At 44.5% G+C, this 14,785-nt stretch overlaps 2 protein-coding genes across 2 annotated transcripts in view; both read left to right on the top strand.

The window, feature by feature from the left end:
* Window positions 1–14,785, top strand: part of LOC119375614 (histone H2A) — a 372,224-nt gene that overhangs the window by 37,824 nt on the left and 319,615 nt on the right. The window lies entirely within an intron of this gene.
* The window catches only part of LOC119375608 (coiled-coil domain-containing protein 9B), a 239,555-nt gene continuing 225,928 nt past the window's right edge, over window positions 1,159–14,785 (top strand). Inside the window, exons 1-2 of the mRNA XM_049411272.1 lie at window positions 1,159–1,173; window positions 1,677–1,769. Coding sequence (XP_049267229.1) covers window positions 1,159–1,173; window positions 1,677–1,769 — 108 coding nt within the window. The remainder of the gene's footprint in view (window positions 1,174–1,676; window positions 1,770–14,785) is intronic.

Genomic DNA, 14,785 nt, shown 5'->3' with positions numbered 1-14,785 from the left:
ACAAGCTATCCTCTGAAGATCATGTCTTAACAAAAAGTCAACAGCACGTTGCCTAACTACCAGTGGTTAAAGTTTTATCGTTCTAAAATTCTTTTTTATGGGTCTTAGCGCTTTTACCGAGAACATACTGTCCGGCATGATTATATAAAATACCCTTCCTTATCAGAGATTACTGGCCTAAGTTTTTTGTCTACACAATAATTAACAAAGGACGGATAGGATCAGGACATTTGAGATGCATATTAGATCCCTTGATACTAGCAACATAGTCTGAAATGCAGTGCGAGCGCTCTTCTTCAGGGACTGGTCTAGCGATAGTACGCAGCAGACTTAAAACGCCTATTGGCTTGAGGTTGGGGTTAAAGCAGTATTTTGGACCTAAGGCTAGAGTTTTGCAGTGACTATCATCTAGGACAGCTCCTCCATGGACTTTTAAGTTATTTTGCGGTGAAACAGTAGAAAAGATCTTCCTCTTACATGGTTGCAGTTCACAAAGTTCTACCCTCCATAGGAGTTCCACATGCTGGTTAGCTACCCTCATTCAATAGGCGTAGAGCTGCTTCTGGCGACGACCGTCAGGCAGAGTAGAGCAATGGACCTTGAGGCATTCCAGATAAAATCTGACTTGACGCCAAGATTTCGTGGTCAGTATGGCACAAATCCTCCTCACATATCCGGTGCATGGTTGCAGAAATCGCACAAAAGTTAAACTTAAACGGGGCATGCTTGATTCTTAGAAAACCATGACATAGTCCTAGCACGGAACAAACTAACAGCAATTAAAGAAGCCAAGGAAGCAGGATTGTTCAGATAAGTAGGTGAACATGGAAAAGAGCTCAGAGTGCTAGAATTGAAGCTTAGAATAACAGAGAGCTGAGCTAGTTGGTAAGTATTCCTTTCTAAAAGACAGCGCGAGGAAACACGGGCACAGGAAACAAGTCAAGACACCACAAATGCCGACTGACTTTAGATGTAGGTAAGAGGCACTTAATGTAAGAGTGATCAATTGTAGTAGTGCCTTGAATTGTTCCTAGGGCCTAGGTTTTTGCTTAAGAAAAAGAACTTAGAACTAGAAGAACACAGCAGTATGCATAACAATGGTGGCATTTGCTGTGGCTCTTGCACTGCATACACAGCCAGGAACAGACACTTGTCACCATGGTCACTGCTCTGGTAAAACAACATTCAGTTTCCTTAAGAATGGTACTGCGCACGGTTGATTGTACGTGTTAAAAAAAAAGGGCGACGCATTTGCGATGCAATCATGTATGATTTTTCGCATGCATGGCATGCATTGCTGTACAATAGATACTGCTGAAGAGTTAAGAATAAAGCTCGTATAACAAATCGGTAGCTACTATTCACTTCAACTTTGCTTTGAACCAAGAAATTGATATTTGCCTTATCTTGCTAGTAAGTACAGAAATTTGTAACCAGTGGAAATTATAGGGCACAACAGTGTGCGTTGACCTAAGTGCTTGCTCCGAAATGATCATATGTAACCTTCATCATCCTCTTCTCGTCATCACGGGGGGGTCATGCCAGTGCCATTGTTCTTTAGCATAGATGCTCTCATCTTTTGCTGTTCGAAACAGTTTGGGATGCTTGTGCAAATCCAAGAAAGCTGGGGAGGTAGCTGCTGTCACAGGAACCTGAAAAGTGTTCTGTCTGTGCAGGCAGAGTCCTCGAGCTCACCACAGGACAGTGCCGAGAAGAAGCCCCCAAAGCCCAGGGAGCCACGAGTGCGACCATTGCCGCCACCCGTCGAGGTGAGGGCACAGCTGCGTGCATTTGCTCACATTCACTGCTTTTCATCACCTGCAGTCAAAGACATACGTTTTCTAACTGCCATGTATTTAGTGCCCCCATTGTTGTGCCAAGCGCACCAGATTGAAAGAAGCAGAATGCACTGGACGACCCTTATCAAAAAAACCACACTAATATGCCGAGTGTCCCAAAATTGGTGACTCCACAATGCTTGTGTGTCTGCGCATGTGCGTCTTGTGCTTGACCATTGCCTTGAGGAAAGCACTCTCTCAAGTGCCTTTAAATAACTCTCTGTTAGCCATATTCATGTTTTCTGCTTGAGGTTTACTAATTGCACAGCATGTGGCTGCAGCTGGCTGTACATCCCATGCAGCTGCAGCAATTCACTACGAAGCTGAAGACATCGCCTATAGTTGGTGACAACCTAGGAATACAGACTGTGCAAGTGCACGTCCAGTCACTCTTTCTTTGTGACATTGTGAAAAAGAACTAATGACAAGCGCAGTATGGTGATGAATCATCAAGAGCCCGCCTTATCTGCAATATTTGTTTCCTCCCAAAATGTTTCTTTTGTGTCCTCATGAACTTTGGTGTCGGTCTCAGAAGTTGTCTTTCGTTGCAGTGGGAGCTTGATGATTGCCACCTTTGTAGCAGATGAACACAGCAGGCGCTTAGCATATTGTCGCCACTTTCTGCCCATCATCATTTGGGCAAGATAAGGTTGCAGCACTCTATCGGTTTTTCATGTCGCTTGGGCACTCCATGGGAACTTGCCCAAGGATAATTGCATTCACCCATTCTCAACCTTTTCATTCGCACGCAATGAGGTGCAGTCCTCGCGAAAGTGCTGAACATGCACTGCCTGCAGGATACCTTGCATTAGCATTGACCACATGTACTGGTTTTTGCCACTTATAGGGCACAGCCTGTGAATTGTAGTGACTCTTTGTGCTGTGTAGTTCGCCTAAGGGAGTGGTATCAGTTCGAAGAAAGTCTGAAACAGTTGGCTGACATCCGAAGTACAGAAACCACTTAGGGAGGATATGGAGTGCACATGTGCATCGTAAGACGAGAAGTGTAGTACATACCATTCTGTTGTGTGTTCTTGATCTAGTTGTCATGTTAATGGAATTAAGTGCGTTCACCAGCCCCAAAGATAACCTAGCCAACGAAGCAGTTGGCTTTGTTGGTTAGGGCATCTTTGGAGGCTGGTAGTTCTGGATCTCGCATTTCGAACACTAATGCTTTACGTAAAAAGCAATGTGCAAGGTGGTCGGTGCCTGTAAACTGTGAAATGAATATGGGCACTGCAGTACTGCTCTGACATGGTCATTTCCAATTTGGATTTATCCCAACTGCATGTGATTGTAGTCTGAAGTCCATGTGCGACATTGTTGAAAGTGTTTTAGCGAACAGGATTTTGTTTTGAATGTAGTTGTGTCACACTTCCAATCTCTACTCTTGTCTAACGAGCATTTTTTTCTTGTGCCTGCCTTAGTGTCACAACAGCAGTTTACAGTAACGGTTGGGAAAATGCACACAATGGCTCTGTGTTGTTGCAGTTCAGAGTTCATTGCTGTTATCATGTCATCAGTCAGTGCTTAATACTGAACCTCTTCAGTATTCACACAACATCATGTGTACATGCTGGAAACATCATTGCATTATAGGTATGCTAATATTCAAAAATTTAGAATATCGAATCGAATAGCGTTCTATTTCACTTGGTACTCGTATTGAATTGTGCATGTTCAAAATACCAAATATTTTTTTTATTAAGCACCGATGCAAAAAAACCTCAAAAGAACTAAACATTGTAACAGAGAAGGGTAATGTTTCTTCATAGCTGGTAGAGGCAAAAGAGCATGAAATAACAGGGACCAAGGAAGAGTAGACACGACACGAGCTATGAATCGTTGCCAACTCGCCCAGTTTTCCATTCTATTACGTAATGTTTCTTGTTTTAATCAGCCAATTGCTAATATGCATGCAGCCGAAGCTATATTGATCACAGGAGGAAGGCATTTTTGCTTTAAACCGCAGTGTCATCAATGCACTATCTTCATCATGATGTTCATGATGATGTGGACTCATGAATATTGCTTAATATTTATACACCAGCTTTATTTAAAAGCTGTTGACAAAGTGCCACCTTGAATACTGTGCTGTCTGCTGTACTTATACCTACAGTTAAAAAATATTGCGAAGGCTATAGTTGCTGCCGTATACTGAGCTTGCTTCGGCTTACAGATTCGTAGTATTATTTTGATCGGTGAAAAATAGAGCTGTGCGAATAGCAAAATTTTGGGTGCGAAGCAGATTCGAATGTTGAAGTGTGAGTGCGAATCGAATCGAATATTTTTCGAATATTTCTCGAATATTTCTAGAATATTTTTCGAATAATTCGAAGGGAAATTGCAGAAAAAAAGGTTAGAGAGGATTCCTAAGCATATTGTTATTAGATAGCAACATGAAAGTGTTTCTTTTCGCTAGGTTGTTGAAGCACTGGCGGGGTGGTGTTTCATATTTGTCTTATCAAGAATGAGGCAATGCCCAATCCTTGAAGTGTTGCCGAGAACACTTTACACGTGATAGGCAAAGATGCCATTTCCTCAGCCTCTCCTCCTCTTTCATCTTCTGTGGAAGCCCAAGTGATGTGGCGGACAACGGTGTGATCCCTTCAAGTCCGGAGTTCCAAATCTGCCTCATAGACGTCAGTATATAAGAACATCTGAAATTTTGTATGCTAAAAAAGCTTCGGCTCCCGATTTTTTGGACTTCCTGCCCAAATTTCAGGTCCAAAACAGCATTAATTGAGCCCCCAAGTTAATACATTTGCGACCATAGCAGAGCTTAAAAGGCAGCTTTGCCGCAATACCGGGGTGTGATGAGGTGAAGCATATTGAAAAATCTAGGGACCACTTCCAATCGGACGTTGACTGTCTCTTGACAAAGTTCGACCGTAACGGAGTTTGAAAGGCAGCTTTGCCGCAATAACGAGTGTTATGAGGTGAAGCATATTGAAAATCTAGGGACCACTTCCAATCGGACGTTGACTGTGTCTTGGGAAAGTTCGACAGTAGCAGAGCTTGAAAGGCAGCTTTGCCGCAATACCGGGGTGTGAAGCACATTGAAAATCTAGGTACCACTTCCGATCAGACGTTGACTGTCTTGGCAAAGTTCGACCTTGAACATAAAACAGCGCGCTTAGACAGGACAGAAAGTTACAAGAAGCACACAGGCACAGCGCTGTGTCTGTGTGCTTCTTGTAACTTTCTGTCCTGTCTAAGCGCGCTGTTTTATGTTCAAGATGTAGCAACTGGCCCACGAACAATCATTGTTACACCGTAACAATGAAAGTTCGACCGTAACGGAGCTTGAAAGGCAGCTTTGCTGCAATACGAGAGTGTGATGAGGTGAAATTTGCTAAGGCACGTTGCCGGGCTAGTTGGTAAACCAACCAAACCAACCAAGACGCATCTACGTCGTACGAATTATGGATGAGGTGAAGCATATTAAAAATCCGAAGGGGTCACTTTCAATCGAACGGTGACTGTATTTGTTTTTGGGAAGTTCGAATAGTTCGAGTAGTAAAATTCCAGTGCGAATCGAATCGAATAGCAAACAATATTCAAAAAATATTCGAAATTTCGAATATTCGCACACCCCTAGTTAAAAGTAATCTTAATGTTCCTTTGTTAAAGGTCGTGAATATTTCTTTCAAATAAAATGTTCTGGAACTCCACAGGGCCGTTTCGAAAATGGCTACATTACCATTCGAGGGCTGCATTGAAAATGGTTGGTTTACTGCCGTATTTTCCGGTCTATAAGTCGCACCTATGTATAAGACGCATCTATTTTTAACTCTGTCAGCACGATCAAACACAAGGACGTACGCAGAGTACATTTATTGCGAAATGCGTAGTCACGCACGGCACTGAATATCTGTAAGTAGCAGTACAAAACTTGTATATAACGCTGTCTTAGGGCGCAGAAAACCACTATTTATTCCACTGAATTCGAAGCCACATCCTCCGGCGCACTGTCAAAACTTCTTCCACCACGGTTGGCAGCATCGCTGGGTTTCTGTTGTCGGCCTCTGAGTAACTTTTACGCGGCAGCACCTTGAAGCACATCGTTGGCGTTTGGCTACCATTCGAGCACTGCACGGGCTCGGGCCTACCCGAAAACCCGGGCCCGGCCCGGTCCGGTCACGGGCCGGGCCGGGCCGTGTTAAGTAGTTTTCACGGCGGGCCCGGGCTGGGCTCGGGCCTGAGGCTCCGGGCGTAGGGCCGGGCCCGGGTTTGAGGTGGCGGCTCGGGTCGGGCCGGGCTTGGACTTTGCTCCGTTCTTAAAGGGACACTAAAGTAAAACACTGAATCGATTTAGACGGATAAAGTGTACTCTGCGAATTCGAATGTCATTCATCTTACCATTACGAGTTTATTAAGTGGGGGAAAATCAAGGTCAAAGCTCCATTTGTAAAAGAACGGCTATTTGGGCTAGTTGGTTAATATGCATATTGAAAGGGTTTGCAGCGCCAGCACGGTAGTGCTGAAGGAAAGGTTTAAAAGCGAGGAACGGAAAGCAAAGAGGGACGACACGAGCGCTGACTACCAACTGGTTTTATTGCTCACGACACACACGCACATATATACACAGAGGTAAAAACTTTTATCAAGCAGACGTCAGGAACGTGACACAATTCGGTGGCATGTCCGATAAAATTAAGGTAGAATGATAACTATTAAAAGATTAACCCTTATCCAAAAGCGCGAATTTTTTTTCCATGCAAGGCCACCGAAGGCTGGCTCACGCATTCACCTTCATATTTTCTAATGTGATACGCCTCAGCAATTTCTCGTGTTAGTTTCTCTTTATGGCGTTCCAACACACTCCCAGCTTGAAATTGAGGCTGACAGCCGCAACTTTTGCAGTGCAACACAAGGTTGGAACTTATCCCTTTGCATAGGTCATTCTTATGTTCCCCTAACCTCTTATTTATACACCGCCCTGTCTGTCCTATGTAACTGCGCCCGCACGTTAAAGGAAGCCTATACACTACGCCCACGGAGCATTCTACAAATTTATTTGCATGTTTTACTGCGCATGTCCGTCTCCTCATACTTGACATTTCACTAAGGCGTTCATCCGTCAACCTACAAATATGACCGACTTTGCACGGGGCTGATAAAACCACATCCACACCGTATCTCGACCCAACTTTTTTCAGCCCGTGAGATATTTTGTGGAAATATGGGATAACAGCCACTCTTTTCTTGTCTTTCTGTTTTGGCTTGCTTTTGTTTTACTTTCTGCAGCAATTTTTCACACATAGATGAGATGATGAATTTTGGGAAACCCGCTGAAAGGAGCCTGTTGTGTTTTTACACTGTCCGTCACCAAGTGTAGGCACGATTTAGATAAGCTCGCGCTTATGGCCGTAGAAGCAATCGCTCTTTTTACCAGTTTACTATGGCTGGAGGCATAGTTTAACATAGGCTTAACACTTCGCGGTTGGTATTCCCAGCAAACGTGATTTGGAAATATTCGGATATTAATATTTAGGAAACGCAACGATCCCTGTTGAGGAACTTCGGAGGTGAAGTCTAGCCCACCCCCGTGTTCTTTGAAAGCACCTAAAACAAGCTCGGCCAGGTCTTTTTCATTTTTTACGGAAGGCTGCAGGAAAATTAAATAGTCGTCCACATATCTGAAGGCGACTTGCACCATGCCTTCGAGTTTTTCTTTAAGAATCACGTCTACCCTGGCAAGAAATATTTCACTTAAGACCGGGGCGACTCTTGAACCTATGCACACACCCGTGCGTTGTTTATAGAGACCCACCCCACGACACAACGGTGGAATCCAAGTAGAAAAGCAACAGTTCCATGAAACAACTAACACTGATGCCACATTCATTGATGAACACTTCTTCTCGGTTATTCTTGGTTATACAATCTCTAACATATTGTAACAAGGTGCTCCGAGGAATGGAGTAATACAGGTCAACAACGTCGGTGCTTATCGTCGGACAACCAATAGGATTATGATCCTTTAGATACGTGACGACCTCCTGCGAATTACGCGCGCGGTAGGGGTCTTCAATTACTAGACTAGAGAGATGCTTCTGTAGATAACCTCCCAAAAGCTTCTGCCAGGTTTCCCTTTCAGAAACAATCGCACGCAGTGGTTGTTCTGGCTTGTGGCTGGCTTTTTATGGTGAAAAAAATATAAAATTCCTGTAATGGTGCTTTCGGTACGCTGCGTGCTAAACCTAGCAAGTTCCCAGCTTCAAGACGATCTACGGCTTCTTTCCTAATTTTTGTACTTTTAGCTGAAACTTTCACAAAGTGTTTATCAACAGCCTGCGTAGCTTTCCGCAGAAAATTTTCATTCGGTAAGGTTACTAAAACACCTTCCTTATCCGCCTGAAGTACTCGAAGGTTATTCGTGGATAGGAACGTCGAGAGTGGTTTTAGACACTTAGACGATCTTAACCTACACCCACCTCTCACGAGGACGGCGACGCATTCTGAAGTGCACCGACAACGTTCATTTTCAGGCACGCGGGACGACACATTCCTTGCGAGAGCCACCTTTTCAGCGCCACGGAGGGAAGGCTCCAGGTTGAACCTCGGTCCCAGGCGTAGCGTCTGTTGAAACCTCTCAGGAATGGGCGTGTCCCCCAGGTTGATGATCGTCCCCGCCTCGCTGGAGTGCCTGCCCCGCTTTGGCAAAACAGGCCGCACGGCATTCCACAGAGATTCCGTTGCCAATTCAGCCTCATGGTAGCACCGTCGGTACAGTTTCTCCCAGTGGCGACCTGTCTGGAACCGGCCACAGGAAACCCGGAGGCAGTCCCTGTAGAAGCGCACTTGCCGCCAGCATTCTGACCGGATGATCTTGCACATCCTTTTTGTGTGTCCCCTGGAACGGGCCAACTTCCCGCACAAGTTACGCACTTCTTCCGGACACGTCCCTTGCCGAATATGCCACGACGCTGCACGTGCTCGACACAAACACACTGCGATCCACGACACCAATGTCGTTGGGTCTTGAACAGATGGGTCCACAAAAACAGAACTGCCCTGTGTACTAGAAATGCATTGAAGAAGAACGGCTATTTGGGCTAGTTGGTTAATATGCATATTGAAAGGGTTTGCAGCGCAAGCACGGTAGTGCTGAAGGAAAGGTTTAAAAGCGAGGAACGGAAAGCAAAGAGGGACGACGCGAGCGCTGACTACCAACTGGTTTTATTCTCACGACACACACGTACAGCCGTCATTTTTATGAAAGGGAACACGTGAGCGCGTGGCAGATAGCCTCGCGCCGCCTATGTGGCGCAGTGCAGTGGCGAGATATGAAAATAAAAGGAGAGAGTGGTGTCGTTCCCGGCTACTGCCTACACTCCCGTCATGAACGTGTCTTTATTTTACGCCTTCTTGTTGATATCTACGTTCAGTTGGCGCATTTCAGCGAACAATGGTTGCTTTCGATAAGAATTGTTGCTATCACAGCTTCGGAAGCATTCGGGAGAAACGAAAAGCAAAACAAATTTTGGCACAGATCAGACTTGAACAACAAAATAAAGCGATAATAAAGAAGAAAAACTGCAAGGGGTGCAGGCAACATACGGAACGGCACCGCTCTCTCCTTTTAGTTTTCACATTTTGCCACAGCGCCGCGCCACATGTGCGGTACGAGGTTATTCGCCACGCGCTCGCGTGTTCCCTTTCATAAAAATGACAGCTGTACATATATGCACAGAGGTAAAAACTTTTATCAAGCAGACGTCAGGAACATGACACAATTCGGTGGAATGTCCGATAAAATTAAGGTAGAATGATAACTATTAAAAGATTAACGCTTATCCAAAAGCGCGAATTCTTCGGGTCGAGATACGGTGTGGATGTGATTTTATCAGCCTCGTGCAAAGTCGGTCAGATTTGTAGGTTGACGGATGAACGCCTTAGTGAAATGTCAAGTATGAGGAGACGGGCATGCGCAGTAGAACATGCAAATAAATTTGTAGAATGCTCCGTGGGCGTAGTGTATAGGCTTCCTTTAACGTGCGGGCGCAGTTACATAGGACAGACTGGGCGGTGTATAAATAAGAGGTTAGGGGAACATAAGAATGACCTATGCAAAGGGATAAGTTCCAACCTTGTGTTGCACTGCAAAAGTTGCGGCTGTCAGCCTCAATTTCAAGCTGGGAGTGTGTTGGAACGCCATAAAGAGAAACTAACACGAGAAATCGCTGAGGCGTATCACATTAGAAAATATGAAGGTGAATGCGCGAACCAGCCTTCGGTGGCCTTGCATGAAATAGAATTCGCGCTTCTGGTAAGGGTTAATCTTTTAATAGTTATCATTCTACCTTAATTTTATCGGACATGCCACCGAATTGTGTCACGTTCCTGACGTCTGCTTGATAAAAGTTTTTACCTCTGTGTATATATGTACGTGTGTGTCGTGAGCAATAAAACCAGTTGGTAGTCAGCGCTCGTGTCGTCCCTCTTTGCTTTCCGTTCCTCGCTTTTAAACCTTTCCTTCAGCACTACCGTGCTGGCGCTGCAAACCCTTTCAATTTCCATTTGTAAATTTCGCCCTCGCGCGTGACGTCACGGATGTCAAACTGTATTTGCCGTATTTCGGGGAGTTTCGCTCAACGAAATTTCCTGAAACTTGGTATTTAAATCTATGCCTCCTTCACAGGTCAATGTACTTCATTTTTACCGACTAGGAACTACGTAGGCCCTAGTAGAGACTGTCAGAATGTATGACGTTACGGCATCTGCTGCGAGAACTTCAAGGTGCCGTCGCCACACGCATTTTCTTTTTGTGCGTTTTATCGCTTACCAAGAGTCTTTTCGCAGCGAGCGTCGTGATTTTGGAATTGTAAACTAGTAATTTACTACTCATAGAAAAATCGTTTTTCTCTTCAGTGTCCCTTTAAGTTTGTCCCACATACGTTGTGCATACATATACATTTCACATTTCATCTAAAAAAACTCTTTTCTTTATGTGGGGAAATCTATTTCGAGAATCTTTATGAGGGACAAGTAATGAACTATTTTCTTTCTTGTATATGGGGCTATATGATTTAATTGAAACAGGCGAGCAAAAAGAAAATATACCAGGCGCTTATATAGTTAACATATCGCTATTCTGTGCGTTATTTGTTCATTATTATTTTATATCCGAAATGTTATTCTGTAATCGCAGAAATAAATGTAATATAATGAATTTATACCTCTAACTTTTCATCGCAAGAGCGGTCACAGAGCTCCAAAACCGGGAAACGTTCTTGAAAGTTTCAGCCTAAAGGACTGCACGAAGTCTCGTTACATAGAATTCCTGTAATTATTTCCATGGTTCCGTCACGGCTTCCAGTGGTTATATGACGCGATGTCGACATGCACAGCCTGATTTTTGTGCCCACATTGTTAACTTCTGAGCTTTCGTCTTGTTCCGCTATATCAGGGGTCTCAAACTCACCCCAGCTAATGGGCCGCATTCCCGAAAACTTGCTCCATCAGGGGAAAGGACAGTGACGAAAATAAGAGCGGGGGGGGGGATAGGTCGTACCAAATGTCAGCCTCTGCTACATTGACATTTGAAATAACTTTTCCATGTCTCATATATGGGTCATTTCTCAAGGGTACTTGGCGGCAGAATTCCAACATATGGATACCTATCTCCAAAATGACTGAAATCTGGACGCCGATTCTCAAATGTAGAGTTTTGTTTCACGATTATGTATCAACAAACGATGGTCGCAGGGGGTGCCTCACGAAAAAACGATTTAGCCCTGCCATACGCATAGGTCGACAAGAAATGTGGAGCTCACTCAGACTCACTCATGGAATATATCTTGTCCTTAGGGCTCACTCGCACTCAGACTCAGCAAAATTTTCCTCAACGGGACTCACTCGGACTTAGACTCATTCAATTTTTTTACCATCCGTACTCACTCGGGCTCAGACTCACCTAAATATTACTCCCTCGGACTCACTCAGGCTCACGGCTCGATCTCAGTGTGAGTTAGTCGACTCATGACTCCGTTGGCGTAAAGTTAGTCAATGCACTTAAACGCCAATATTTCGCATAATCGGTGCTGTAGAATGCGCATTTTGATCTACCTTAACATACGCGCTATCAGCGATTGCAATCCAGTAACGACATTTTTATTGCAAGATATGACTCACACGAGATATTTTTATCAAGAGCTTCCTTTGAAAATTTTGCGGGGGGAGTGGGGGTCAAGGCACGCCTCTGATCAATAAATATTGAGCTGGCGTATGAACGCTAGTGTGTTGAAGTATCTGTGAGTAGAAGTGAGCATCAACATGAGCCGTCATAAGCTAATAGTAATGCTGAAGTTGAGTAGACTCATACCTGTGTAGCAGGCCGGTAGCCAGGGGTGAGGGCCTAGGGGCCCCCCCCCCCACCCCCTGTAATTTTTGTGAAGTAGGTGTTTTTACCAAAAATAAATAATGAAAATAGGTGTTTTTCTCAACATTCAGTAATCCCCCCACCCCCGAAAAATATTCCTGGCTACGGGCCTGCTGTGTAGCTTAAGAACATAGTTATATAAAGAAAAATGGGACGAAAACAGCCATGTGCGGGCCGCGGACCGCGTGTTTGAGACCCCGTGCTATATAGTGAGAGCTACATGATACTGCCGCAACAGTTTTGTAATATGCAGGAATAGTATAGGTCCATTAAACAAGGCGTGGGGCAAAGTATATTTGCTTGACGAAAGATCTGGCTTGAAAAAAGACAGTTACGCATTCGGTGCCGGGTGACGTGCCTTTACTTCGTACCATATGCATCCAATGAGGAAGCGTCGAGAAGCTTATTCGCGCCTTTATCACCAAACTGGAATGAACCCCGAAAATAGATAGAAATCGCTTCGTCTATCATCTGCCTGTTTTACCCGCATAATCCAATGACCACCTTCTACCAGTACAACATCGTTAAGAAGGCATAAACCATTATAATATGTAAAGAAAGAGCACGGTGCAAATAAACACTGCTGAAAACTGCAAGGGAAAGCCCTGAAAGAGGAGTTTTAGAGATGACATTGAAGAGTGGCACGACGTTCGAGAACGAGAGAAATGATGGCATGAGCTGGACAGCTATGTTCATTCTGCAGAGGTCCACAAAGATATTTTAAATTTGCTCCAGTGGTGGAAGTTACGAACAATGACTGCCGACGCCTTCACAATTCGCAAGGCATATGTGCGCCCCTGCGGCTAGTGCAAGCAGTGCGAGAAACTTTAGCGCGGCAGGATATGTGATACAACAGCGCTTGGTGTGCTTAAAGCCGCAATCTCTTGACAATTTAATTTTTCACTCAATAACATGTGAACAAATAAACTACAAAATATGCCACAAAAACATATAGATGGTATTTACTGGCAGTGGTGTGACATATGAAAATAATACTATGACAAATAGTTTTTTTTTATTCCTTTTGGCTGCTTAAACGTATTTCTAAAAGTACATGTGGTGCACGCGGTTCATTATAATTTTTATATATAGGTTGTGTATTTACAACAACGTAATAAATTTGCTTTCTTCTTCTATTTCTCTTCCTGTGGCAAGGTGCTGCTGTGCCGAAGACAGCTGCTACATACTCAAAAGCGTGCACAATCGGCTTTGTCGTTAGAGCATGCTTTAAAGGGACACTAAAGAGAAACAATGAATTGGTTTAGATTGATAAAGTGTGCTTTCAGAACTCTTGTGTGGTTTATTTCACCACCATAGGTTTATTATTAGAGGAGAAAACCAAGTTCAAAGTTTCACTTTTAAATTTCGCGCCGAACTTTGTAATTCGTGACGTAAAAGACTTCAAAGAGCATTTAACGTATTTGGCGCCACTGGCTCGACGAAATTTCCACAAACTCGTTATGTCAAGTCTCTGGCCCCCTCAGAGGAATGTACTTCGATTTAACCGATTAGGAACTACGTAGGCACAAGCAGGTGCCATCAAAAATATGTGACGTCACGGCAAATGGTTCGGGAATTCCAAGGTGGCACCTGTATTTTCTTTTTGCGCGTTTTCTCGCTTATTAAGTGTCTTCGCGCAGAAAGCGTGGTGTTTTTGGTATCGTGGAAGACTACTTTACTAATGCGAGAAAAATCGTTTTGCTCTTTAGTGTCCCTTTAAACTTCTACAGAGAGTACAATAAAAACAAAGTGAGGAGGGCGTTCTGTTCTCTGTCTCCTCTGTTTTTATTTCGCTCCCTATCGAAACTGAACTTATGCCGCAAATGCAAATCACTTTCCTAGCTGCAATATTATCTGTTACAAAACTCCCTTGGTGATCCCCATTATATTTGCAGAAAAAATAGGTTCAATATACCATGTCACAAACGAGCGCCTTATAAAGTGCGCGCGGCCGCTTCCAAATGGCAGCGGGAGACAGAACGGCGCGAGCCGCGCGCCCAAGAAGCGCGAAAGACGAAAAAACAAGCATCAAAAGACCCACTGGATCCAGACGCAGCCAACGCGATCAAACGCCCGGCAAAACCTGGATGTTTCTAGAAGGAAGGGGGGACGCATTACGGAGCGACGCCGCCGTGAGTAGAACCGGCGAGAGAAATCTCGAACTATCCTTAGCCTTGGCTGTACTGCACGCCGAAGAACCCTCCCGACGCTTCTAGAAACCGGGGGAGAAGGGATAAAAGCGTGCAAATGACGGTGAGACAGTCAGTGAAGAAGTCGGAGACAGGAGTGAGTGAGTCAGTCGGCCCGGTGATGGTGAAGTTACGCTAAGTGTGGTTCCGTTAGCCAAAGAAGACGTGTTTATGATGGTGTGCGGTCAGTCGATCGTCGATCTGGAAGAATCCGATGACGACACCGTGTGAGCCGTGACAAGTCACGACGACGGTTGAGCTACGACGATCAACGCTGGAGTTGGCGTGAGTGTTTCCTTGAAGAGAAGCATTCGATTACCGTCCAAATTTTGTGGACTGATACGCCATTGTATATTCAAGACATTGACTGT

This window comes from Rhipicephalus sanguineus, chromosome 11, assembly GCF_013339695.2.
Source record: "Rhipicephalus sanguineus isolate Rsan-2018 chromosome 11, BIME_Rsan_1.4, whole genome shotgun sequence".
NCBI lineage: Eukaryota > Metazoa > Arthropoda > Arachnida > Ixodida > Ixodidae > Rhipicephalus > Rhipicephalus sanguineus.
Note: the sequence above shows the minus strand (reverse complement) of the source record. Positions and strands in the feature narration are given on the sequence as shown.